Source organism: Eretmochelys imbricata, chromosome 6, assembly GCF_965152235.1.
Source record: "Eretmochelys imbricata isolate rEreImb1 chromosome 6, rEreImb1.hap1, whole genome shotgun sequence".
Taxonomy (NCBI): Eukaryota; Metazoa; Chordata; order Testudines; family Cheloniidae; genus Eretmochelys; species Eretmochelys imbricata.
Window position 1 is genome coordinate 70,492,309 of NC_135577.1, and position 24,628 is coordinate 70,516,936.

At 43.4% G+C, this 24,628-nt stretch overlaps 1 protein-coding gene across 3 annotated transcripts; it reads right to left on the reverse strand.

Annotated features, from left to right (window-relative positions):
• Positions 1–807: 807 nt before the first annotated feature.
• On the reverse strand, positions 808–24,150 carry LOC144265820 (acyl-coenzyme A thioesterase 3-like). 3 transcript variants are annotated; one of them, XR_013346369.1, is made up of 4 exons: positions 23,617–24,150; positions 20,867–21,069; positions 19,204–19,885; positions 808–914 (listed from the first exon to the last, which is right to left on the reverse strand). XR_013346369.1 is itself a non-coding variant. In XM_077818839.1 (3 exons), the coding sequence occupies exons 1-3, from the start codon at positions 24,068–24,070 to the stop codon at positions 19,283–19,285; spliced, it is 1,260 nt and encodes a 419-aa protein (XP_077674965.1). In that variant the 5' UTR covers positions 24,071–24,150; the 3' UTR covers positions 18,249–19,282. The 3 variants fall into 3 exon arrangements, 1 of the variants encoding a protein (XP_077674965.1); XR_013346368.1 differs by lacking the exon at positions 808–914 and adding an exon at positions 7,551–8,671; XM_077818839.1 differs by lacking the exon at positions 808–914 and having other exon boundaries at positions 18,249–19,885.
• Between the last annotated feature and the right edge of the window lie 478 nt (positions 24,151–24,628).

The following is a 24,628-nucleotide window of genomic DNA, read 5'->3' on the forward strand; positions in this document are numbered from 1 at the left end:
ATGGCAGCAGATAAAGCAGCCATCTAGTTCAAGTCGTAGTCTGTTACAGAGGAGAAACACACCCAGATCTCTCTCAGAAACTTTACTGCTATTCTTTCTTATTTTTGTTTGTTCTTAATCTAAAATAAAAGTAATTTAGACTGGACGTGCATGGTTAGGTTTTTTTGTACACAAAAAACTAACATTGACATTTCTCACGCTTAGTCTTGTGCCAAATGTAAATTTTTTTTAAACATTTGAGCAGTCGGATTCATGCCACCAGGATACAGATACATGCAGCTTTTATTTACCTTTTTTTGCATCCAGATAACAAAAAAAGAGTCTGTTTTAATTTCAATCTTGGTTGCAATCTTGCCTATTAACTTTCAGGTCAATTAGTTCTATCCTTATCCATAATGGACCTGGCAGCTTTTCTGCAGCTTTGTTTGGGGAAGAATATCACAACCTCTAGCTTTTTCACTCAAGCCATTACTTACTCTGGTGTCTACTTCCCCCAAGATCAGAATTTACTTTCATTGTCCAACACCTCTTCTTATCTGCCCCATCTCATAGTCAGAGACCAGTTCAGAGGGTCAATAAAATATTCTTACATTTAAGATAATTTTACAAACAGAGCAGGGGGCAAATCCCAGAATAAAGAGGTATCAAATTAAGTGTTTTTAGACTAATACCATGGAAAGCATGACTAGGCTGGCACTAGGTTTCAGTTAAGAATATGGACATTACCTATAGCATGGCCCAAAAATGAATCTCTTCTCTCTCAGCCTGTATGCGTCTGTCAGTTCAAGCCAACCACATGCCTCAGAGTGTCTGTGTCCTCTATTATAGCCTATGGGCTTTCGCAGTTTAATTCTCACTTGTCAGTGCCTCACCTTCCAGGCCAGACCTACGTAGTTATTTCCTTTCAGGAGCGGCTGTTGATTAATAAGACAAAACAATTTTTTCTTGAAATATCACTTTTGTCTGATTCGTGTCCCTACCTACCTAAATCATACATTAATAAATATCCATTTCATCTATTCATAGCAATAGCCCATTTCCTTCTCTGCTCTAAGGTTGCACCAAATTTGCTCTTTATAGGCCTTATGAGTAAACAGCACCTTTAGTAGCAATTCATTATCAACCATACAAGGGGAGGTAAGACCATCACATGCAGCCTGCTTCAGGATAGAAAAATTATGGGTGAAATCTTAGCCCCATTGAAGTCAATGACAAATCTCCCAGTAGCAGGGTTAGGATTCCTCCACAAAACTTTGAGAAATATGCAGATTCTAAAATCCCCACAAAGAAAGTAAACTTCATATTGAACTAGCTGGACACCATCTACCACAGCACTTCACAAATCTAAAAAGGTTACAAGTGACTGAAAATGAAAACAGTAAATGAAAATATAGTGTTGCACATGGCTAGTAGGTAAGTGTCAGATGCCATCATTTATAACTTAAGTGGGGTCTTAAACTAACCCAACCACAGTCTACCAAGATGCTAGCATAGTGCCTGCTACTCTAGGACAATACACCATTTCATGGAGAAACAGGGAACAGAGACAGTGGTTATAACATGTTTCAGAGTAACAGCCGTGTTAGTCTGTATTTGCAAAAAGAAAAGGAGTACTTGTGGCACCTTAGAGACTAACCAATTTATTTGAGCATGAGCTTTCGTGAGCTACAGCTCACTTCATCGGATGCATACTGTGGAAAATACAGAAGACGTTTTTATACACACAAACCATGAAAAAATGGGTGATTATCACTACAAAAGTTTTTCTCTCCCCCCACCCCACTCTCCTGCTGGTAATAGCTTATGTAAAGTGATCACTCTCCTTACAATGTGTATGATAATCCCGGTGGGCCATTTCCAGCACAAATCCAGGGTTTAACAAGAACGTCTGGGGGGTGGGGGGGGGGTATATCATACACATTGTAGGGAGAGTGATCGCTTTAGATAAGCTATTACCAACAGGAGAGTGGGTTTGTTGGGGGGGGGGAGAAAACCTGGATTTGTGCGGGAAATGGCCCACCTTGATTATCATACACATTGTAAGGAGAATGATCACTTTACATAAGCTATTACCAGCAGGACAGTGGGGTGGGGGGAGAGAAAACCTTTTGTAGTGATAATCACCCATTTTTTCATGGTTTGTGTGTATAAAAACGTCTTCTGTATTTTCCACAGTATGCATCCGATGAAGTGAGCTGTAGCTCACAAAAGCTCATGCTCAAATAAATTGGTTAGTCTCTAAGGTGCCACAAGTACTCCTTTTCTTTTTGGTTATAACAACATGTGACCTTGCAATCTTGTAGTGCACTGATATGGCAAATCATTTTCTCACCGAGTGCTTGGGCCATGTTCATACACAACTGGCCCTGGAACTGTTGCTGTAGCAGTGCATTATGAAATTCCTGAACCACCCAATCCAACAGCTTCTGCCACAGCTCTCCCAAGCTGGTGCTTTCTGAAAAATTGGGAAAGTATAGTAGGAATTGAACGGTATTCTGTTGGTCCAAACAAGACTTGCAATTTCAAATGCTACGTGTTCCATGTGGCAAAGGACATGCTGGTTAGTACAGGTGCATAACATTTGTCTTGAAGTTGTTCTTTAATTTGTATGCAGTTGCACATTCAGATATGCAAAAGCTGGAAGGATTAGAGCGGCAGCCAGGTAGGCTGAGGGAGGAATCCAGAGCCATTCTACACTACATTGTACAATGTAGTACAATGCATCCGATGAAGTGAGCTGTAGCTCACAAAAGCTTATGCTCAAATAAATTTGTTAGTCTCTAAGGTGCCACAAGTACTCCTTTTCTTTTTGCGGATACAGACTAACACGGCTGCTACTCTGAAACCTACATTTTTAATCTAAGTCTTGCCACATTTAAGCATGCTGACATATGCACATATCTGGAGAGCCAGCATCTTCAGTCTGAAAACAAACATGACAGATTCCAACCCCAAGTATAATACTTTGCAGAAAAATATAAAGTGCCTGAAAATGGAGGCTTAGAATGAAAGTGTTTCCTCAACAATTATTATAGCAAAACTTCAATTAATTTGTCATTTAGCTGTATTGTTTCCTTAGGTAATGTCAGGGGGTCTGTTTTTTGTATAAGTGAAGAGTATTAAAGGTTTAGCAGACAGTTCTGATGTTTTAAATCACAACAACACGCTGTGGCCAACTGCTTAGCATTAGGAATAGTACACTCCTATAATAACAATGGGTACAGAAAGCTTTTAAAATTTGTTGTGTCTTAGCAAAGTAGGTTTTTGGCTATTCAGATTGATACATTGTATGCTGACTGGCAGTAAACTCAGATCAATAACTTGTAAAAATTCTGTGGTGGCTACACTCAGGTATATAAAAACATAGCCAATGAAAATTTTGGTTCTACCATTCAGTCATGAGAACTGTATTTGCATGTGCAAACAAGTTCCTATGCAATTTCTCATGTGCAAAAGGTTACATGATCAAGTCCTTTGATTTTAAACTCATCTGGACATGGAACATGACAATATATATTTGCAGAGCACTATGTAAAGATACAGCTTCATATAAATTAGATCTGCATGAATACCACAAAGAATTTCCATAAGTATGCACTCATATTTTAAAGTGAATCCACTCCTGTCACGGTCTCCCCACTTGTGTTTGTTTTCCACTGACATTGGGAGTAGCCAAATTCACTCTCACAGATGTTTATGAATAGAAGATTCAAGCTCACTGGTGTGAAAAAAAAAAATCACAAAAAGGGAGCTGGAAATTTCAGCGTGCAAATATTCATGCTAGACATGTTCTCTGTAAAAGTTATGATCAACCAGGCATGGGAAAAATTTTAAATACCATCTGAGTGATGTGACCAATCACAACTAACCAACACTTCAGATTCTCAGCATAAAGTAACAAATACTGACAGTGAACTGTTTGCAATCAGCAGAGTAACAGTAGCAGGGAAATTATTATAGATATATAGAGAAATTGCTGATATACCGATAAATCACTGACGTATTCCACAAGTAGAAAGAGAAGAGTTTGTTGAATAAGTTATTCCTAGCAAAATTTACTCAGATATAATATACATGATATTTAAAAATAATAAATCATAGCTACACCCTAGGGGCAGAGCTAAGAAGGTTGAAAAGGAACACATTAAAAGCCCAAAAAGATGTTTCAATTTCCCCCCTTAACTTATAATTTCTTGACTTTTACAAGGTGTGAAAGTTGAAAATGTTATAGTTCCATAAATATTGCTTTTGCATTTGTTATACAAATAGGATGTTGCTCTATTTTATGTTAGTTATCTTACAAGCAGTTGGGCCAAGTTCATCCATTCACTTCAGAGTTACACCACAGATAAATTTGGCCTGAGTAAGAAGAAGAGATGGATTGACAACATAAAAGAGTGGACAGGAATGGACTTCGCGGAGACTCAAGCGCTGACGCACAATCGTCAGGAGTGGAGGCAATTGGTTGATTACTCATCAGTGATGGTGCCCCAACGACCAATGCGGTTATGGGAGTGAGGATGAAGAATTTACAGGAGCTAGTTTAGAAAGTGACACTGTGTTAGTTTCTTCTTTTATATAATGGTTTCGAACACTGGAAGGTTAAGCTATTGAGCAGTAAGTCTGTCAGTTTGACAATGAAAATGTAGAGTTTAGAGGTTAATGAAATACAGAATGCAAGAAAGTTTGTTACAGTAGCACTCATTTCTTTGGTTACACTGCCATCTTCTGGCTCAATGTGTTTTACTCAGCTACAGAGATTGCTCCCGCCCCCGCCTCCCCCCCCCCCCCCCCCGGACTGGTATGTTTGTATACATCTTGTATACATGGAGCATGTATCTCTGCATGCTCCATGGCCCTGTAAAACATCTGAAGTGCCCTTCCAACATACACACCTGTGTTCTTCCACCCCTCACCATTTCATCATAGCCCTGGTCTACACTACGGGGTTAGTTGAATTTAGCTGCGTTAGGTCGATTTTAAAATTAATGCATCTACACAACCAACCCCGTTCTGTCGACGTAAAGGACTCTTAAAGTCAACTTCTGTACTCCTCCCCGGTGAGGGAAGTAGCGCTAAAAATCAACCTTTCTAGGTCGAATTTGGGGTAATACAGGTGTAATTTGACGGCATTGGCCTCCGGGAGCTATCCCAGAGTGCTCCAATGTGACCATTCTGGACAGCACTTTGAACTCCAATGCACTAGCCAGGTACACAGTGAAAGCCCAGGGAAATTTTGAATTTCATTTCCTGTTTGGTCAGCGTGGCGAGCTCAGCAGCACAAGTGACCATGCAGTCCCCCCAGAATCACAAACAAGCTCCAGCATGGACTGAAAGGGAGACACTGGATCTGATTGCTGTATGGGGAGAAGAATCTGTGCAGGCCGAACTCCAATCAAAAAGAAAAAATGCTAATATATATGCCAAAATTGCACAGGGCATGGTGGAGAGAGGCTACAACAGGGACACACAGCAGTGCCGCGTGAAAGTCAAGGAACTCAGGCAAGCCTACCAAAAGCCAAAGGAGGCAAACGGTCGCTCTGGGTCAGAGCCCCATACATGCCGCTTCTATGATCAGCTGCATGGTATTCTAGGGGGGGATCCTACCACTACCCCACCACTGTCCATGGACACCTGCAAGGGGGAGTCTCACGCAACAGGGAGGAGGATTTTGTGGATGAGGAAGAGGAGGAGGACAAGGAGGAGAATGCGCAGCAGGCAAGCAGTGAATCCATTCTCCCCGTCAGCCAGGATGTTTTCATCACCCTGGAGCCAATACCCTCCCAAGGCGGGATCCCTGACCCTGAAGCCAGAGAAGGCAGCTCTGGTGAGTGCACATTTGTAATTACAGTACAGGGTTTAAAAGCAATAGTGTTTAATGTTTGATTTGCCCTGAAGAATTGGGATACATTCGCGGCCAGTACAACTACTGGAAAAGCCCAGTGTGTCTGGGGATGGAGCAGGGAATCCTCCATGGACATCTCCATGAAGCTCTCCCAGAGGTACTCTGAAAGCCTTTGCAGAAGGTTTCTGGGGAGGGCTGCCTTATTTTGTCCTCCACGGTAGGACACTTTACCACACCAAGCCAGTAGCAAGTAGTCTGGAATCATTGCAGCACAAAGCATTGCAGTGAATGGTCCTGGGTTTTGGTCGCATTCAAGCAACATTCGGTCTTTAGCTTTCTGTGTTAGCCTCAGGAAAGTGATATCATTCATGGTCACCTTGTTGAAATAGGGGAATTTTTGTAAGGGAACAGTAAAAGGACCCCGTTCATGCTGGGTTGTTTGCACTTGACTAAAAGGGATCATCCCAGAGAATAGCCACACGGTGGGGTGGAGGAGGTGTGTGCTGCACATTCACCTGAAAACTGCAGCCCCTCCTTTTAAATGTGAAACCCAACCAGCATTGCTTGCTATGGGAAAGGATGGCGCTGCAGTTTAAAACCATTCCCACATGTTATGAAGGTGTAAGAAGCCAACTCCGCGTACCAAAAGGCTTACCATGGCTGCCTGGAAACCGAATTCTGTTGCCTAGCTATGTGTGATGTGCCACCAAAGCGGCAGGCGTTCAATATAAAAGGCAAAATGTGACCTTGTACCTAAAGCACATGTGCTGTCTGCTGTGAATTGCTTGATTCACTGTGAAAGTCTCCCTTTTGTTCTCAGAAATGTATCATCTTAAATTTTATTCTCCCTTTTTATCTCCCCCCAGGTGCAAATGTTTCTATGCTCCCCCTATCCTCTCCGTCCCTGAGGTTATTGCAGATTAGAAGGCGAAAAAAATGCACTCGGGATGACATGTTTTCCGAGCTCATGCAGTCCTCCCGCACTGATAGGGCACAGCATGGAGGCATTCAGTGGCAGAGGCCAGGAAAGCATTAAGTAAGCGTGAAGAGCAGAGGCAGGAGGTGATGCTGAGGCTAATGGGGGAGCAAACGGACTTGATGAAATGTCTGTTAGAGCTGCAGGAAAGCCAACAAGAGCACAGACCCCCGCTGCATCCATTGTATAACCGCCTGCCCTCCTCCCCAAGTTCCAGATCCTCCTCACCCAGATGCCCAAGAACACAGCGTGGAGGCTCCGGGCACCCAGCCACTCCACTCCAGAGAATGGCCCAAGCAACAGAAGGCTGTCATTCAAACAGTTTTGATTTGTAGTGTGGCTACAATAAGCAACACGGCCTTGTCTTTCCCTCCTCCCCCACTCCACCCAGGCTACCTTGTCAGTTATCTCACTTTTTTTAATTAAGAAAGAATGCATGGTTTCAAAACAATAGTTACTTTATTTCCTTTGCCAGCTGTGATCAAAGTGGGGAGGGTGGTTGGCTTACAGGGAATTAAAATCAACAAAGGAGGCGGGTTTGCAGCAAGGAGAAACACACACAACTGTCACACCATAGCCTGGCCAGTCATGAAACTGATTTTCAAAGCCTCTCTGATGTGCAGCGTGCCTAGCTGTGCTCCTCTAATCCCCGTGGTGTCTGGCTGCTCAAAATTGGCCACCAGGCAATTTGCCTCAACCTCCCACCCCACCATAAACATCTCCCCCTTACTCTCACAGATATTATGGAGCAAACAGCAAGCAACAATAACAATGGGAATGTTGGTTGAGCTGAGGTCTAACCTAGTCAGCAAACAGCACCAGTGAGCTTTTAAACATCCAAAGGCACATTCTACCACCACTCAGCACTTGCTCAGCCTATAGTTGAACTGCTCCTTACTACTGTCCAGGCTGTCTGTGTATGGCTTCATGAGCCATAGGAGTAAGGCGTAGGCTGGGTCTCCAAGGATAACTATCAGCATTTCAACATCCCCAATGGTAATTTTCTGGTCTGGCAAGAAAGTCCCTTCTTGCAACTGCTCGAACTGCCTGGAGTTCCTAAAGATGCGAGTGTCATGCACCTTTCCCGGCCATCCCACGTTGATGTTGGTGAAACGTCCCTTGTGATCCACGAGTGCTTGCAGCACCATTGACAAGTACCCCTTGCGGTTTATATACTGGTTGGCAAGGTGGTCCGGTGCCAAGTTAGGGATATGTGTTTCATCTATTGCCCCATCACAGTTAGGGAACCCCATTGCAGCAAAGCCATCCAGTATGACCTGCACATTTTCCAGAGTCACTACCCTTGATAGCAGAACATCACTGATTGCATTGGCTACTTGGATCACAGCAGTCCCCACAGTAGACTTGCCCACTCCAAATTGATTCCTGACTGACCGGTAGCAGTCAGGTGTTGCAAGTTTCCACAGGGCTATCGCCACTTGCTTCTCAACTGTCAGGGCAGCTCTCATCTTGGTATTCCTGGGCTTCAGGGCAGGGGAAAACAACTCACAAAGTTCAAGGAAAGTGGCCTTACACTTGCGAAAGTTTTGCAGCCATTGTGAATCATCCCATATCTGAAATGTTAGGCAGTCCCACCATCCTGTGCTAGTTTGCCAGGCCCAGAATCGGCATTCCACTGTATCATCCAGCCCCACTGCCGCCATGATGTCCCAATTGCCACAGCCCATGCCTTCAGGAATGTCTGTGTCCATGTCCTCATCACAATCGTCCTTGTGCTGGCGTCCTTAGCCCGGTTCTGTACATACTCCAGGATAATGCGCGAGGTGTTTACAATGCTCACAACAGCAGCGGTGAGCTGAGCGGGCTCCATGCTTGCCGTGGTATGGCATCTGCATAGGTAACCCAGGAAAAAAGGCATAAAAGGATTGTCTACTGTTGCTTTCATGGAGGGAGGGAGGGAGGGGAGACTGACGACATGTACCCAAAACCACCCTCGACAATGTTTTTGCCCCATCAGGCACTGGGAGCTTAACCCAGAATTCCAATGGACAGCGGAGATTGCGGGAACTGTGGGATAGCTACCCACAGTGCACCGCTCGTAAGTCGATGCTAGACAAGGTATTGAGGACACACTCCGCCAACTTAATGCGCTTAGTGGGGACATACACAATCAACTGTATAAAATCGATTTCTAAAGATCGACTTCTATAAAATTGACCTAATTTCGTAGTGTAGGCATACCCTTAGACACAATCCTCCTGGTCTGAAAGGCTGATCAACACTATTCATTATTCAGTATGTGTGATGTGAGTCATCACCACAGGTTAAGCATGCTTCTTCCAAAGGATTTTTCAGCCCTTAATGCCTTGAGTAGCAAAACACTGGGAATCAAACTCTTATCTCTTATGTGATGGGGAACATTGCTACTGCATTATTGTCAGTACAAGATGCATTTTTAGTACAAGATGAATCTAGGACTTCCCTCACTTGCATGCTGGGTGGCAAGACTCCTATGGGCCTTATAGCAGCCTGGGAATAGTCCAGGGCAGTGGTTCTCAACCTATTTACTATTCTGGGCCACACATGCAGCTCTCTATGTGTTATGGGGGCCACATCCACACAATATATATACTGTATGGCCTTGAGGATGTCACATGGGCCGCAGCTCTGTGCTGATAGGGCCACGGGTTGAGAACTAGTGGTTCAGGCATAGGAATGCCTCAGCTATCTCCCCACGTACCCCTGGCCTGGCCCAGCCCTGACATACTCTCAGCCTCTATGGAACACCCCCTGCAACAAGGGCTCCTGCAAGGGATGGGAGCCAAGTTTGCACATTCAGTGTCTCAAGGAGGCCCACCTGTACAGGGATATTCATGGGGGAGAGCCCTTATATGGCTTGTGCAGTTGAGAATTCCTCCCATTATGTCTGGCTCAGAAGTGCTTTCCGTCCTTCATTTTCACTGGCAAAAAATGTACTAACATTTTTAGGACAAAACACAAACATTTTTCTAAAACATTCTATAATTCACTATGCCTGAGGGAAAGAGGGCTTAGCTAGAGTGTAGGGAGGAGACAGGTTATGTTTGAGGAATATTATCATATTATTTGAGTTATGTAAACGGAGCCTCAGATAGTATGGCAATGGGGGCCTTAAATATTTTTAAAAGGCAATTTCAGGAAAATGTCTGGACAGCTGAGCCACCAGCTGGGGCACAACGGCAGGGTCTTTTGGCAATAATCAACATTTTTATAATTGTTCACATGTTCAAAGCACTGTAAAGACTTCCAATTAATTCTCACAACAGCCCTGCAAAATAAGAATTCTTATCCCTCTTTTACTGCTGAGGACAGAGACAAAAAGGTGAAGTTACCTGCCTAAGGTCACCCAGCGTTAGAGGAGACTTTAGAACTCAGGACCCCATTCTCCCCAGCCCTGCAGCTGTTCCTCGAGACAACACTGCTTTTCAAAAGGTTCAGGAATCTCCTGTGTACCATTCTGTAAAGCAGCAATCTTCTTAAGAGAAGATTTAAAGTATCTGATATAGGCAAACAACATTTGTAATTGAAAATATAAAGTAAGTATTCTATCACACAGCCCTATGTTGGCCAAGCAGCCATTCCCCCCATCATATTGCTTATTGGCAGAGCATTTGGGTCCTTGTATGTGGATAGATATTAATCCTAACCTTCCCTTGAGATGGATTCAGGCTGTTGACCCTCTTGTCTCCTGTGTTTTCCCCAGTCATTGGCTGTGCAGAAAGCCTGCAGAATCAGGTCAATTTTCATTGAAAATCTTATAGGATGAAGCCCTGCAGCTGAGATGTAGTTGAGCTGCATGCTTTTGCTGAAGGCTAGCATGACCCACCCTCACTAATTACTCCTTGACTAGTGGTGTAAATAGAAAATGCCTCCAGGCATTCAGAGTGTAATAGTGTCTCTCGTTAAAAGGCTCTGTAAGGACAGGCTCGTGCTATAAGGGTGTGATGTGATAAGAATGTGTGTGTTTATATAATGTATTTAGAGGAAAGCACTAGATTTTTAAGTTCTTTGCTGCTACAACTTGCTGGTGGAAGCATCTATTCAAACCTCCCAAAAATCACAATGTGGGATACAGCCCCGTCCCCCACAAACAAAACCATGTGGGACACTGACCCCTAAAATGAGGAATATCTTTTCCTCCTCAACATCCCCTTAAATAGCCTCTTTCCCCTATATACTTCCACTATACCCTTAATGCCCCTCGCTTGCTGCTGATAGTCCCTTTTACTCGCCAAAACTCCCCTATAACTGCCCAAATCCCACCCCACCCATGTCCCCATCTTCCTCTCTCTCCATTACCCCCAAATGTCTTCCAGTATTTTCCCTACCTCCCTGAATACTAAGCAGGGGAAGCTTCCAGGTTACCCTAGCAGTCACCTTCCCCAGCCCATAGCTCATGTATGTTCTCTCTCACTCAGGTATGGTGCATTGCCACTAATTGGATTTAGCCTGCATCTGAGGAGGGGGTTGGAGAAGAGTAAAAGGGTGAGAGAGAAAGAGACCAGAACAGATAGGGCACGGGTTACCTCCTCCTGGAGGAGTGTGAGAGCAGCAGCAGGAACATGAAGTGCACTGAGGGGCTCTGCAGATAACTGGATAAGAAAGGCACAGAGCAGCATAAACACAAGCAGTGGTATGCAAGTGGACTGGAGGATGAGCAAACATAGCACCCCTGGGGTGACATGGGGTATTCCTACCCAAAAGTGCAGAATGCTGTAACCTTCACTCTGAAATGTCACCATCACATGCCTTGACAGGGCCCTGCAAATAAAATACTTGTATTTAAAGTGTTTGAATATTTTTCCACAGGCAATTTTCTTATCTGAAAATTATCTACTTTCAAGGTCAAAATGTACTAATTTTGTGATTTTTCTACAGAAATGGTACAATTACACCTTTCACAGTGAAATTTTAACACATTCAGATTTGAGTATTGTTCAGAGTTTTCCCTGCTCTAAAACTTTATGTAAAAACCCCCTCTAATGTATTGGAAAATGAAGTGAGCTTTCAGTTTTGAAAAAAAAAGATCCAAACTGTCTGTTTTTGGAGTATGACCGTACCTGTACAATCCCAAGTTAACCAGTGAAGAGAGAGACAGAATGGAGAAAATTAGCGTTACAGAGAGTATATCTCATGTTGAGCCTCTTCATTTCCATGTGGCTCAGAACCACAATGGTCTTGCTTGAGTAAGATATCTAGAGAGATGTTGATTTTTTTACAAGGTCAGAAATGATTAAATAATGAAAATGTTTGTCCTGAGCGTGAGCTCTTTATGTAGCAGAACTGCTAGAAAAATTCCATTCAACTGGCACGTGCTACTTCTCTGAAGGCATAAGTGTGCACCAAAAAGTCACATTCCTGAAGGGTGTCTAGGCCTCACAAAGTATAAGCTCAGAAAGACGCCCAAGGATTTCACTTCTCCCTGCTGCAGGCACAATCACAAACTTCACTGAGAAGGGAAAAAGCATGAAATTGTGAGCCATCAGTGCCTTTTGCCAACAGCTAAAGGAGACACTCCCTTGGGGGGAACCGGGGCGGGGGGATGGGGGACGTTGACAACTTTAGAAACTTGATACAGTATAGTTAAATGAATCTGTATTTGTACTTTTCTACTGACAAGAACACCTCTAAATCCCTAACAGTAGAAGTGGTTGAACTATCCATTACAAATAATAGTAAGAATTCAGCTCCTTTTCCGCATTATTTATATTACAGTAGCACCTGGAGGCCTCAGGGCCTCATTGCGCTGGGTGCTATACAAACACGAAGAATTGGCAATCTAATTTTAAGACCAGATGCAAACAGCAGGAGGGAGGACCAGACTAACAACGACCAGATCAGGTGGTTACATACGATAGGGGTCATGCAAATCAGTTACATCAGTTTAATAAAAGGATTTTTTAATCTTCTGCCTTTGCTCACTTTTAATTTCATTTATTTGAACCTACATCAAATTCCATTTGTAATCTCTGCATATTTCCCTTTCCCCCCCCTAAATTTATCCATGCCTTTAAAAAAAAACAAAAAAACCCCAAACCCGTCTTTGCCTATTTCCATATTTTTAAGACCTCTCACAGGAATAATAGAACTCATGACCTGAAGTACTTAGACTTTAGACACAAAACCATTAGTAAAATCAGGAGTTTCTGTTTGGAAAATATTTAAACAGTCCTACCCAAAATTGCAATTACTGTGGGCATAGGGAAATTCACACAACTGTTGCATTTTAAAGTGAATTACCCTGAGGTTTCTGTTTTTAGAGACTTGGATTTTGTAAATGTGATTTTACATCTTATTATATAGTTGGAAAATATAAGAATAGGTAGATGTACAAAAGCACAAATGGGAGGTAGGTGCCCAACTCCTATAGGATTACAGTAGGAGAGTTAGGTGCCTCACTGCCCACTCTGCCCCGTAGTTAATAAGGCTCTGCTTATATTTTGATAATTTTTATTCTGTGTTTTCAGTTAATAGACAGTTGTACTGTACTTGGATCCCAGTGACTCAGGGCAAGCCTTACATTCCGTTCAAGTAACCATTTGGGCCTTGTATTTTTTGGACCCTATTGATCAACAACTTCAGTATATTCCTATAATCTCAGCAACTCAACCTAATTCCCCCATGGGAGAAGGAAGGAGAAAAACTCACACATCTGACACCCGTTCACATAGGTTCTTACCTGGGGCCTTGCAAAGCACATGATAGTCCCTGCATTCATCTCAAGCAATGCCCAACTGTTACACCTTTGTTTAGACCAGGGTGGCCAAACCACGGCTCTTTTACACTTAAAGTGTAGCTCACCACTTCTCCACCGCACCATTCTCCGCTTACCAGACTGAGGAGGGGTAGCTTGGGGATTCTGCCCTGTGGCGGGGTTAGGGGCTTCTGCCAGTGATGACTGGTGCCTGCTAAAAAGGGGGGGTATAATGTAAGATTTACACCCCCCCCCCTTACCTCCAGTGGCCCCTCCCTGTGGAGAGGCAGCAGTAAAGAGCTGAGATCTGTGGGAAAGGGCCTCTGCTTTGGTTCAGTGGAGAGAGGCAGCAGCAAAAGCAGTGGCTCTCCATGCGGCTCCCAGCTGTTTGCTGCTGCCTCTCCCCATGGCCACAGCTCCAAGCTTGTGGGCTCCAGCAGCTGCTGGGCAGGGAGGTGGCCCAGCAGCACCATGTGACCAAGTGGAGCCCGCAAACCCTGGCAAAAATCTGGTGAGGTATCTGACCCCACGTGACCACACCCACACATCTCCTCTGCTGGGAAGGGGTCTCAGCCCTGCAGAGTGAGCCTGCCAGGGCTTGGGGCTTCGACCTCGCTCCTGCTGAAGGCCCAAGCCTGAGCAGGCAACCCCCGGGGGAACAAAGCCCCTCCCACCTCTTCAGGGCTGAAGCCCTGAGCCCCAGCAGATGCTCCCTGGCTCTTGAACTTCTGAAGATTGTCATATGCAACTTGGAGGGTCAGTAAGTTTGGCAACTCTTGGTTTAGACCATTAGAGCTGCTTGGAGATCATGTTCCAAAATCATCTCAGACTAGCCAGGTCTGGCCATAGAGGGTGAAGTCCACTTTAGCCACACTAAAAGCTCAGAATCCTTCAGGAAAATAAGTGATCCCCTGTGAGTCAAGACATTCCACTGAAGCACTCATCCACAAAGGACCTTTATTACCAGACTAAGTTCCTTGGAAGAGATCAGATTTCCTTACAGCTTTTTGTTCTCCTCTTTGAAATTCGGGGACTGGATAAGTGCAGAAAGGTTTTAATTAGACACTGAAGGGTTAAAATCCATTGCTGATGTAATAACCTGGTATATGGATTTGTGTACAGGCCCAAAGACCAGAGTTTGGTCAAGAGGTCAGAGGCCTAGCAAATAGCGATTAGCTAAGAGAAAGCAAAATAACCAAAGATAACCTTGTTTTTGTTAAGATATGTCTGGTCAGCAAAACGCCAGATGTTGGGGCAATAATTGTGTCTTATTCAAAAGTTGCAAATAGAACAAAGAAGCCCTGTTTCTGTTGTGTTAGTTTATTCTGTAGGGAGATGTTCTTCCCACACATCCGACCTTGAGTTTATGAAAGGTTGGAACATGTCAGTATAAGATATGGCCTCCTCCCATCTCCTTTTCCCAGGAACCAATGCCTGCCTTAAAACACAAATAAGCAACTTGAAAGACAATCTTTATTGACATATACTTTCACTGTTTCTTTGCTTTTACCCATAGATACGTATCTGTTGAACAATCAAAGGAGCTACTTCATTTCTATGGACCCCAAATTGAATTCAACATACATTTATTAAAGTACTAATTAAATATTAAATGTTAATTTGTTAACATTAAGACCATGGGCAGAGACATTATGTAACCTTTTGACCATTGGCTACTGTGCTATCATGTCTTGCAGCTAGACCTATCCGTGGGTGTGCAACTGCCTACCCCATCATTTTCTCTGCCCATGGAAAATCCATATATTCCATTGTAATCAATTAATTGACAGTGTGTCTGAGCCTAATGAGTGAGGTGACACCCTGTCAGCGCCGTATGTAATAAACTCCTATGCTTGACCTCTACACGATGTGAATTTATGTCCTTCAGACGCTGACAAACTTATGAACTCTTGTCACTTGACTCCAGTTCAGCTATTGAAATTATTCTGCTCAAAACCAGCATTGCGAGAACGAGATGGATTATTTCTTTATAGCAAATTACTTCAGAATAGCTTAAATCTATAGAGCTTTTTTCAGGTTCTTTAAGAGACTTTGTCACAAAGCTTTTTCATTCACTTAATAGAGATGTACCTCAAATTTCTACACAAAAGGATGATTAATGCAAGTGTCAAACAAAGATCTTTTAGTTCAGTCTACCATAGGCTAATCTTTCAGGTCACATTTTAGCTAACTCTCTCAAATTATAAACAAATTATGAGAATAGCTTCCACCATCAATGTTTTATTCCCTGCATCAGCTTTGCTCAGCATGGACTCTCTTGTGAAATTGAGGTTGATTATCGTTAGGTATATAACAACTTTCTAGGTGTTCTTGAGTAACAGTTCTTATACTGTCCCACTGCTGGAGCCTGAAATCAAGTCCTGATCCAACACCACTGAAATAAATGGGAGTTTTGCCATTGACTTCAAGAGGAACAGAATCTTGCCCTATTTGCCTGGACTACCTCTAAATGCCTTATCTATTCCAGCAGAAAACCATGCATATTTAGGAGCTTTGGTGCCAGTTCAGCAAAACATTTAAGCACATACACCATGAGACTTAAGTGCTTTGCTGAAATGATGTTTCATTTAATTGTTTAGAGTTGGACCCTCCAGAATTTCAGATTTCTACTTCCTGAACGCAAATTTCAAAATGGGGGATAATTGCAAAAAACTGGATTTAAAAAAAAAAATCCAATGTGACTGGCTAGAGTGGCCTCTTACCTTATTTGTTTGCCCATAACAGTGAGCTGGTCAGCTAACTTGGCAATTTAAATTTCATTGATGGCTATCAGACAGCTTAGCAATAATAGGCATCTAACAGGCCAATAAGGGCCCTCTGATCCCACAGCTAAAACAAAGAAGTCATTTGAGCTACTGCATCAGTAGGGCAACCATCTCCCCTGCCCCCCATCTTTTGTTTAAATGTTGTTACATTACTGCGGATGCCAAATGCAGCAACATAATGGAACATACAGGAAAGTACAACTGATCATGCTGTTCACTTATTCAACTAAAAGATTTTTGCTTCAAGGTGAAGTTAACAGCACATACAATTACCAGCTTGTACCTAATAGCTTCCAAAGATTTATGTCCAAACTAAGATTATAACTTGTCTGCCAAAAGGAGAGTTCATTCTCCCACTTTTCTTTTTAATTTCAATTCCCAAAAAAGTAAAAGCTGAAAAAGTTAATCTCCATCTTCACCAGGGAAGCATTAAACTAGGCTTGTTTCCTCTCATGTCTGTGGACAAGGCACACACTGTACTATATGTCTCACTGTACTCAGCGAGAACAAAAGCAAACCACGTGTCCAGTAAAGCTCAGAGTGACCCAGAGCCTGAGCCAAATTGCGAAGGATGCCAAACATGTTTTTCTTTTCTCCTTTTACTAATCCCTATAGTAAGTCAAAATCAAACACTTTAATGCCTTGTACTTCTTTTGTCCCTTTGCCCTCCTCCTCTCTTTGCATCAGGGAGGAAGGATGTTCGAGTGGTTAAAGCAGGAAGGTGAAAGGCTGGGTAACTGGGTTTCGCTTCTGACTTGCCGTGTGACCTTTGGTGCAAAGTGTCAAAAGTACTGTCCAATTTGGGGTGCTTTTCAGGATCTGACTTTCAGAGGTGCTGAGTGCCTGTGACTCCAGCCGAAGTCAGCAGGAACTGCAGGTTCTTAGCATCTCTGAAAATCAAGTTCTACCTGTTTAAATTTGGGAAGCCAAAAAACTAAAGCAACCTTAAGTTGAAGCTACTTTTAAACTGTGGTCCTTACCCTTCTGAGGACCAATGGAGCCTGCCTTCCCATGATGGGAACTACACCCTCTCCTCCAATTGGCCCTCTTACAGTGAACTGCTAGCTCCCACCATCTCACTGAATGCTAGGAACCAACAGATTCTGGACACACATACCTGCATGGGGGAAGACTGACATGAGGAAAAACTGGGTTGGGCAGATAGTAACATAGAGCCCAACAGTGGCACTGTACTGAAGAAGCAAGAAGGTGTAGGTGAGCTGGGAACACAAAACTCTCCACCTACTTGGAAAGGAGGGGTATCCCCTGTGATACTAATCACCCAATACACTATTGTAACCACCTTTGTACAAAATATGCCTTGTGAATTATCATTTGAAAATTAATAATTCAATGGCCAATAACTTCATGGTGAAATGTATGTAGCAACATTATATGTAAAGGTATGAAATCCCCCTGTATGATGATGATAGCACATGTTCAAAACCACACAGCCCTGCCTAGGCAAAAGTTGTTAAACAGGTCTATCCTAAACAAAGGAATGTGCGTGTACCTCAATTTACCTGAAAATAGTAAACAGGGTCCACAAGATAGCAGGAGGAAGATATAGCAGGAGACAAAGCAAATTTGCATTTCAGCAAACACAGGCAAGGAGAGAGAACATGGAGCCCTCCTTCACCAGCAGACTCCATGTCACCTTCTTTGCTGCTTGAGCCTTGAATAAACTTTACTTTGAAGGGTAACCCTCAGAAGAATCCACTTCAGAGGCTCACTGGACTATAAAAGAAAGGGGGCAGAGAACCCCAAGTTCTCTCTTTCACCTAAGATGACAAAGGGACCAGCACCTTTGGACCTCTGGGAGAGATCCTGACCAAGGAAAGGATAAGTCATCATCTTGCTGGAAGACTGTGGGTGAGAAAGGCCAACTTAAAGAAAGCGTGAACCAAAACTTGCTAGATTAAGTTTGACTTGTAGATGTGTGTTTTCACTTTCATTTGCTTGTAACCATTTCTAACTTTTATCTCATACCTGAATTCACTTAAAATCCTATCTTGTTTTGTTAATAAACTTGTTTTACCTTTAACTTTAACCAATCCAGTGCTGTGTTTAAACCAAACTTTTGGGTAACTTCTTGTCTGAACATTAACGAGTATATTGAAATGTTTCCTTCTATACATTAAAGTCATTCTATTTTACATACTCAATTTTACATACTTTTGCCATGCATTTACTGATTAATACATTAGACACTTCTGCCTCGAATGAATCATACCAAAAGCAGAAGTTGATAAACACAGTGTAACCTCTGCAAACTTCATTTCTTTTGGTCTGATTACCTCTGAGGCAGAGAAAAGAGTATAATTGCTCCACAGAGGTGGCTGCCCATTCATTGATGATGGGGTGCTGTCTGACACCAGAACAGTGGGATTTTTATTTTCATGGAATGGGAGATAGTGATACACCGAGAGTCGGTGAATTGTCCCAGTCCTGAGGAGAGGTGGGTGAAGGCACTAATGTTTCACTTCAAACCTGTATTCATGTCTAGACTCCATTAAGGGTCTCATCCTGGGATGTGAGTTATGGGTGCTAAGCACCCCTGTGGATCCAGATCCTATGTCACAAAAGAACTGAGCTAGGAGATAAGTGGCCAACATACCACACCACAAAACCAATTTGGCATGATAGACCACTTCTGTTCAATAACAGGACTGGCCTCTGGTACTGCAGCAGTATAAGGACAAATCACACTGTGCCTATAAACAATATACCCGAGTCTAGAGGACCCTAAAATTCAACGCCAAATGAGTATAAAATCAGCAGAGCAGTAGGAAAGATAAACAGGAAAGCAGGCACACAGTTGGAAAAGAGACTAGAAGATGAAGACTGAAGAGTAATAGGGTGAAGATTAAGTTCCTCAGCATACTATTTTCAAAATACCTACCAGTGCCAGGACCAATTCCTAGAGACTCTCAACCGGAGTTGGCTACCTAACTCCGTCAGGCACCATAGCAATCTCACCCCTATAGATTACTCTTGATGGCATCAGAGGCCAGCAAGTGTTGCTGAAAGAAGACCTGTATCCTGTGCCATGCGTCATCCTGTGCCCGGGCGTGCTCTCTCCACTGCCCTCCCCACAGCACGTATCCCCCAGTCAGCTTATGAATTGAGGCCTGACACAAAGGCAAATACGGTGGCTCCAGGAGGTGTCCTGCCCCAGGATAGCAGTAAAACTCCACATCTCGCCCGCACTGCCGAAGGCAGTGAACAACTTCTCGGCAGTAGAGCTCACTTTTCCAGTTTCTGTCATCCTGCGCTGATAAAAAGAGGAGCTTGGCGGGGGATTTCTCTACTGGAATGCGGCAGGCCCAAGTGGCTGGGTCCCTAGGATCATCCAGGACTTCTGAAAAATCTATTATTCCAGAATCACCGACAGTCTTCATCCTCCCCAAGTCATACGGATGGGGAGGAATAGTGAAACCATTAACACGCAGGGGGATAAAGGAATTAACACCACATCCAGAAATGCTGACAGCTGCTTGGATGCCTGGCAGAAATGTGGCCAGAGAAAGGGCTAGATCTGCCCCTTTAGATAAGCCCAAGACTCCGATCCCGGTACCTTTCACCTGCAACACAATTATGGAACAACCATCACCATATGCCATCTTTCCCTTAGACGACTGTAACCATCTCTGTCCATGCTCCTTATCTTTCCCTGTGCCAGACCAATCAATCCACCAAAGTTTACCACTCCTCCCTTTCCCTCTGCTCTCACATCACTCCCTCAATCTTTTCATTGGCTTCCACTATCCCAACTTCAAACTCCTCAGTCCCTCTGTTTCTGTTCCCATGTCTTTATTCCATCTCCAACACCGTACACCCGTCCCCATCCTCTCCCTGGACAAAGCCCTTCTCCTCCCCCCACTGTTGGCTTCAAGCTTATGGTCTTGCTGCTACTTCATTATGCATGGTCTCCAAGAACCCTCATCTCCATCTTAAAAACCCCTCTTGAAACCCACTTCTTCCATCAATCCTTCCTGGGCTGATCTCCTTTCCATTGATTTCTCAGACCCTCTGGAGGTTGCTGGCCTGTCCCCCAGCCTAGGAAGGACTAACACCATGCTCAGAGTCCATTCAGGCCCTTTTTTAAGGGCACTATTCCACTATCTTTTAAGCTTTAATAGACAAAGAATTAGAACATGCCCTGTCTTAAGCAGTTTAGCATTCCTGTAACTCCCAGTTGTGTTTTCAAATGTGTAACTTTATATAACAATTGCTACTTTGCATAGCACCACGATAGTGACTTTCCTCTCAGGAAGACAAAGTGCTGTGCAAATCATTCATTAAGCTTCCCAGCTCCCTGTGAAGTAGTCATTCTTGTTCCAGTTGGGGGAAATGAGAGCCAAAGATGTGACATACACCCCAAATTAGTATCAAAACTGGGATTAGAATTCACGCATGCCTGGCTCTCCATACTGTGCTCAGTCTTTCCGACTGCATGGTCTCCTTCCACCTCTCTCAGAAACTTAAGTGTATTTATTTACATTTCAATTTAGGAAAGTGTGATATAGCCTCCAGTTAGAAAGGCACTGTAATTTGTCTCATACCTGCTGTTGCTTCCGCAAAAACTCCACAGCCTCCCCAAAATAGTCCAGTTCGAGGATGTCTGGGAAAGCTGGGATATCTTCAAAGGCTAAATAAGCGAGAGCTAATGTAACAAAGCCCCTGCTAGCCAAAAGACTTGCTCTGTACTCAACAAGACCTCCTCCAGATCCATACAAGTCGATAAGTCCTGGGAATGAACCAGATCCTGAAAGGAAGGAGACCATATTCACTGTGGAGGAGTCTTACAGCTGTCTAGTAATGTTTCCACAGCACAAAGTCATACAGTAGGTCTTGACAGAAAATCACTCCATTGTTTTTTTTTTTTAAACTAGATTCTCTCTCTCTCTCTCTCTCACACACACACACACACACACTTTCTCTCAGGGCTTGTCTAGTTGGAGAAATTGACTGGCATACCACAGTGGAATAACTAGTGCCAGCATAACTCCCCAGTGTGAATACTATTTTGGAATAAAAATTACTTTGTTGCAGACTAATTTACTCCACTTTGGAAGTTATTAGTTATATACTGTTGGAGTTATGCTGATCAATTTTCCCCATGTAGACAAGACCTAAAACAATCCTGGGGCCCTATGCTCCCACCACAAGATACAAGTGACTTTAGAGGTGAAGTCAGTGGGAGATATTAATATTCTGCAGCAAGATACCAAGGACTTCTGGAATAAATTATAAGAAATAAAAAGCCCACACCTCCTCTTTTGTCTGGTTCTCCTACAATATGTACTATACGTCCCCTTCAGTAAGAAGAAGGATAAAAATGACTTACCTGTGATTGTGTTCTCAGAAGATATGTTTATGAATTAACAGATTTTCTTCCCTGGCTTCCATATTCCTCATGTGTCACTGATGAGAATTCCCTTAGTTTAGAATTTGATCTAGGCATTTGTAACATGCTTGTCTAACATACATCAGCACCTTGATTAGGGCCTACCCTAAAGCCTTGTTTAATGTGTATTAAAGACTTACATTATTTGTACTTCAGTCGGTTATATTGAACCAACTGAAGCACAAACTATTCAATGCATTCACACTACCCATGCAGAATTGGGTACGTTTGGCCCTGAATAGACACTATCACTGACCTGAACCAATTCTACTCTCTTCTGGGTGGCTCTCTCACAGTTTCTGGGACCTTTCCTATGGTTCCATGATCTGATCAATCCATCACTGTCATGCCCAACTGCTTTCACTAGGAAACTTTTAAAAAAAAAATCAGTGGAAGCATTTTTAACAGGCTTTGATATCATAAAAACTTGTGTCTACAAAATTAAAAATTTTGGTCAATTTGTGAGCGCTCTTTAAGCACAGCTCCAGGCAAATAACCACTAAAAATTAGCAACAGCTTTCCTCGGCATCCCAGCCTCATCAGTGTCTCTGTACACAGCCTTGAATCGAGGTCTTTAATCCTCAAATCTTGCCACTTTTGTTTGTCCCCACGATTCCACCTCTCCATCAGTACTCCCAGGCTGCCTTATTGGTCTGCAGGACAGGGACCTCCTGTGTCCTTAAATATTCCTCCCCATTTCCATCTGTATTTCAAGACCCTCTCTAGGTGTATCCTCCTTATTCCCTCTTCTAGCACATCTCACCCCAGTCTGCCAATCCCCATTATCAGTCTTCCTTAATCCCACAACTATTTCCAATTCCAGTCCCACGAAACACCAAACACCTAGCACCTTACGTTTCTGGTTCCCCTCGTATTGATTCCAGATCCTCATTCTGATCTCTCAAACTTCAAACCAGCTGGCAGCCTTTAAACATCCCCAGCCTCCTTCAAGTCTATTTCACCTCCCTTACGCCTCTCCCGACTCCTGACAAATCTAGACTTCAGCCATTCCCTCAAGTCCCAGTTCTCCCAGAACTCTAAATTCTTCTCTTCTTGGGAACCACAACTTTGCTTTCTTTTTCCTGCCTTGCCTATCCCACCCCTTTCTCTTTGCACTCCCCTCTCAGCATTACTACTGTCCCTTCAGAAAGCTTTCCTAGTCAGGTATTTCAAAGGAGTTAAAAGGTTTTCCACTGATGGTAGGTAGGATTCATGTAGGGAAGGTGAGCCATAGTCAATTAGGCTCTCCCACCTGTTTGTGTCTCCCCACCCCATCACCACAGTATACAAGTATGTCACATACATTGGTGAATTTATCCTTTTTATTCCCCATTTTACAGACAGAGAATTTATGCACAGAAGATTAAGTGACTTGTCCAAGGTCGCTAGGAAAGACTGTGGCAGAATTCACATCACCTGAGTCCCAGTCCAATGCCTTCACCACAGGACCATCTTTTCTTATTCTATTATTTGTATTACAGTAGCACTTAAAAGCCCCAGTCAAAACTCAGGAACCTATTGTGCTAGCACCATGCAGAGGAGTTTAAAAAAAACACAGAACCCTCACTCCACTGCCCCAGAGCCCTCACTCCACCCCCAACCGTGCCTCCATCTGCTCTCTCTGCTCTGAATGGAGCGGCAACCAGAAGAAAATAGCTGGCATGTCATATGTTACTCTCACTCCCCTCAGCAAGCATCAGCCAGCACTGCCTCTGCAATAAACACTTATGCTCCTCATGCAAAAACTGGATCCACTCCTGTTTGGGGGGCAGAGGAGAAACATGCAGCCCAGGTGACCAGCTAACTGAAAACTTGCTCTGGGTCCCATAAGTCTATTCAAGGACAATAGTGCACATTACGTGAGCTAATAAACAACTGAAAAACTCATAGGAAATTAAAACTCACCAGGAGGCAGGAAGAGAGTTGCCTTGAGCCGACCTTCTCTGACTGGAATCCTTTCCACCCCCTCTCCCAAAAATTTCCGCTCATTAATGCATTTGCCCAGGAGCTGGCTGGTGATATTGTGGCCCTCAAACACTTCCACATGTACATAGAAAGGGGTGAGGACATTCTTCTTTGCCAGCCGTTTGAAGAGCGTCTTGGATTCCAGTGACCACAGCAGTCCCATGGGTTCTACCCCAGAGTAACTGCCACCCAGGGCTGAGGAGCATGTCAGGTCCAGTTCTCCATTGCTCTCAGCCCTGTAGTAGGCAAAGGACTGGAAAAGTTCCCCACTCTCATCAGTCAGGGATGCCCTCAGAGTGACCTCCTGCAGCGGTGAGAGACCCTCCACTTTAATCTGAATGGGATCATCAAACAAACACTTTGGAGAAGGCAAGACCTTTACACTCACTGCCATCGAGAGTTGGAGGAGGAATTCAGCTTAATGCAAGATACCAGCTGTGTGACACAGGAATTGTCAGAAGCTTTGGCTCTTCTTGAGACTTGCAATCCCTGTCAATGCCAGAGTCCAAAAGGAACTACAGTGTGGGAAGCCCTGTTGCAAAGGTTTCTGGGAGATGTAGTTCAAAATGTACTTCTGGGAGATGGAGTTCAGGAAAGGACAGCACAACTTCAAATGGGGAAGTTTTCGTTTGAAGAGGCTGTACTGTACCAAAACACCACCAATTCATTCATTCCAGGACTAGTGATTTAATATTTTATAGATAGATACACACAAAACAAAACTCCAATAGTCCTAGAATGAATAAAGAGTCCTTGGGAACCGACAGTGTTTCATATATATGGGGCCAAACTATAAAAACAGTTCCAAACCCCATCTTCTCTCCAGACTTTGGGGAAATTTAGATCTGAACATAGAACTAATCTGGAAATTCATGGCTTGTGCTCTATTAAGCTACACTGAATCCAAATAAGCCTGAATACCCCAAACAGATTCTAATCCAATTATGAATTT

Coding starts and splice junctions, on each gene's coding strand:
- LOC144265820 (XM_077818839.1), bottom strand. CDS start 24,070: ATGGCAGTGAGTGTAAAGGTCTTGCCTTCTCCAAAGTGTTTGTTTGAT. Junction 21,070..23,616: donor AACTCTCTTCCTGCCTCCTG/GTGAGTTTTAAT, acceptor CCTTCCTTTCAG/GATCTGGTTCATTCCCAGGA. Junction 19,886..20,866: donor TTTTGCGGAAGCAACAGCAG/GTATGAGACAAA, acceptor ATTGTGTTGCAG/GTGAAAGGTACCGGGATCGG.